This window comes from Pteropus vampyrus, unplaced genomic scaffold (assembly GCF_000151845.1).
Source record: "Pteropus vampyrus isolate Shadow unplaced genomic scaffold, Pvam_2.0 Scaffold798, whole genome shotgun sequence".
Classification (NCBI taxonomy): Eukaryota; Metazoa; Chordata; class Mammalia; order Chiroptera; family Pteropodidae; genus Pteropus; species Pteropus vampyrus.
Window position 1 is genome coordinate 39,175 of NW_011889579.1, and position 1,358 is coordinate 40,532.

Genomic DNA, 1,358 nt, shown 5'->3' on the forward strand with positions numbered 1-1,358 from the left:
TTTGTTTTTCTCTTCCTTTACTTTTCTACTCTTCTACCATGCTTCTGCTCATCCTCGTGCAGTGGCCACTCTAGATGCTGCTTCTGTTCTCTTCCCTTTCAAGGAGATATTGTACACGTGTAGCTCCCTCCCTCCCACTGTGTGTCTCTCAAGATGCAGTAGTAGACAGCAGAGTCTCTCAGGGTGACCTGGGCTAGGATCAAGGTACTGGACTTCTTGTCTGTGGCGATGATCAGAGACGTCATTCCATGGCTCATGTTGCCTTTCAGACCGTGAATCACATACTCTGGACCCTGGCCAGGAATCTGTCGATACCAGTGTATGTACGCAGCTCCACTGATTGTGGAGTGGTTACAGGGCAGGTGCACAGGTTCTTCTTCAGTACTCTCCACTGCTTCTGGCTGTGTGGACTTAGCATCACCCATGATACCTGAGGGGTTGAAAAACAGTAGATTAACTCTGGAATGTCAAACCTTAGTGCATCTAAGGTCAGGTTTACAAATAATCCTGAAACTCTCCTCTCTGGTTGTATCTGTCCTTAAGCATTTTCAGGTGTGTTTCACAGGATAACAGAACCATTACTGCTTTTTATTCCTAAATATTCCAGAGATACAATGCCAAAGGTAAATTGCTGTAATTCTAGGACACTTGGGGTCAATGAATCTGCAAATCCTTACAAATTGAGAGCTGTGAGGTTCAGGGGATCTTCTGTGATGAGTGGATATGATGAGCTCACAATGATGCTCAGATACTCTAGAGAAGCACACAGTCACAGAGACACATAGAAAGACATAATGTTATTTCCCCCCAGTGTTTGTTAAAGTGCAGTGGAAGAAGTAGAAGTAGCAGATACCTGCCCTTTGTTTTAGACCCAGATCACTTACCCAAAGTTAGCAGAATAGTAATTCCTGCCACTGATCTCATAGTTCAAGTGCAGCCTGGGGTTCCAGTCCTTAGAGCCCAGGATCTGTGTCTAATCCTCCATTTGAGGAGGTTTCAGCAACCACACAGCAGCCACTAGCACAACCTCAACCAGGAAGCTCTCAGTGGGTGTTCCCCAGGCAAGCATCAGCTAAAGACAGAGCAATCTCTTGGTTGGCTCTACTCCCAACCCTAGGATGAAATATCAATTTATAAAGAGGGTAAGAAAGTTTTCCCAGTGTCCAGCCCTAATTCAGAGATTTGACATTGACATTAGTTTCAAGTTTCAAACTCAAATAGTCTATGTCTGAGTGAGCCTGAATAAGTAAAATCTTCCACAGGCGGTCAACCATCTCTCATTTGTGGTACATGGCAAAACTCACCACTGAGCTGGTATGAAATGTCCTTTAACCCAAGAACCTGATGCTGAAACTTTG

The 1,358-nt window shown here is 44.6% G+C and overlaps 1 gene segment (V, D, J or C); it reads right to left on the reverse strand.

The window, feature by feature from the left end:
* Positions 1-98: 98 nt before the first annotated feature.
* Positions 99-924, reverse strand: LOC105309606. The segment is given in 2 exon segments: positions 99-430; positions 885-924. Coding segments are annotated over 2 exon segments (372 nt in total).
* Positions 925-1,358: the final 434 nt, after the last annotated feature.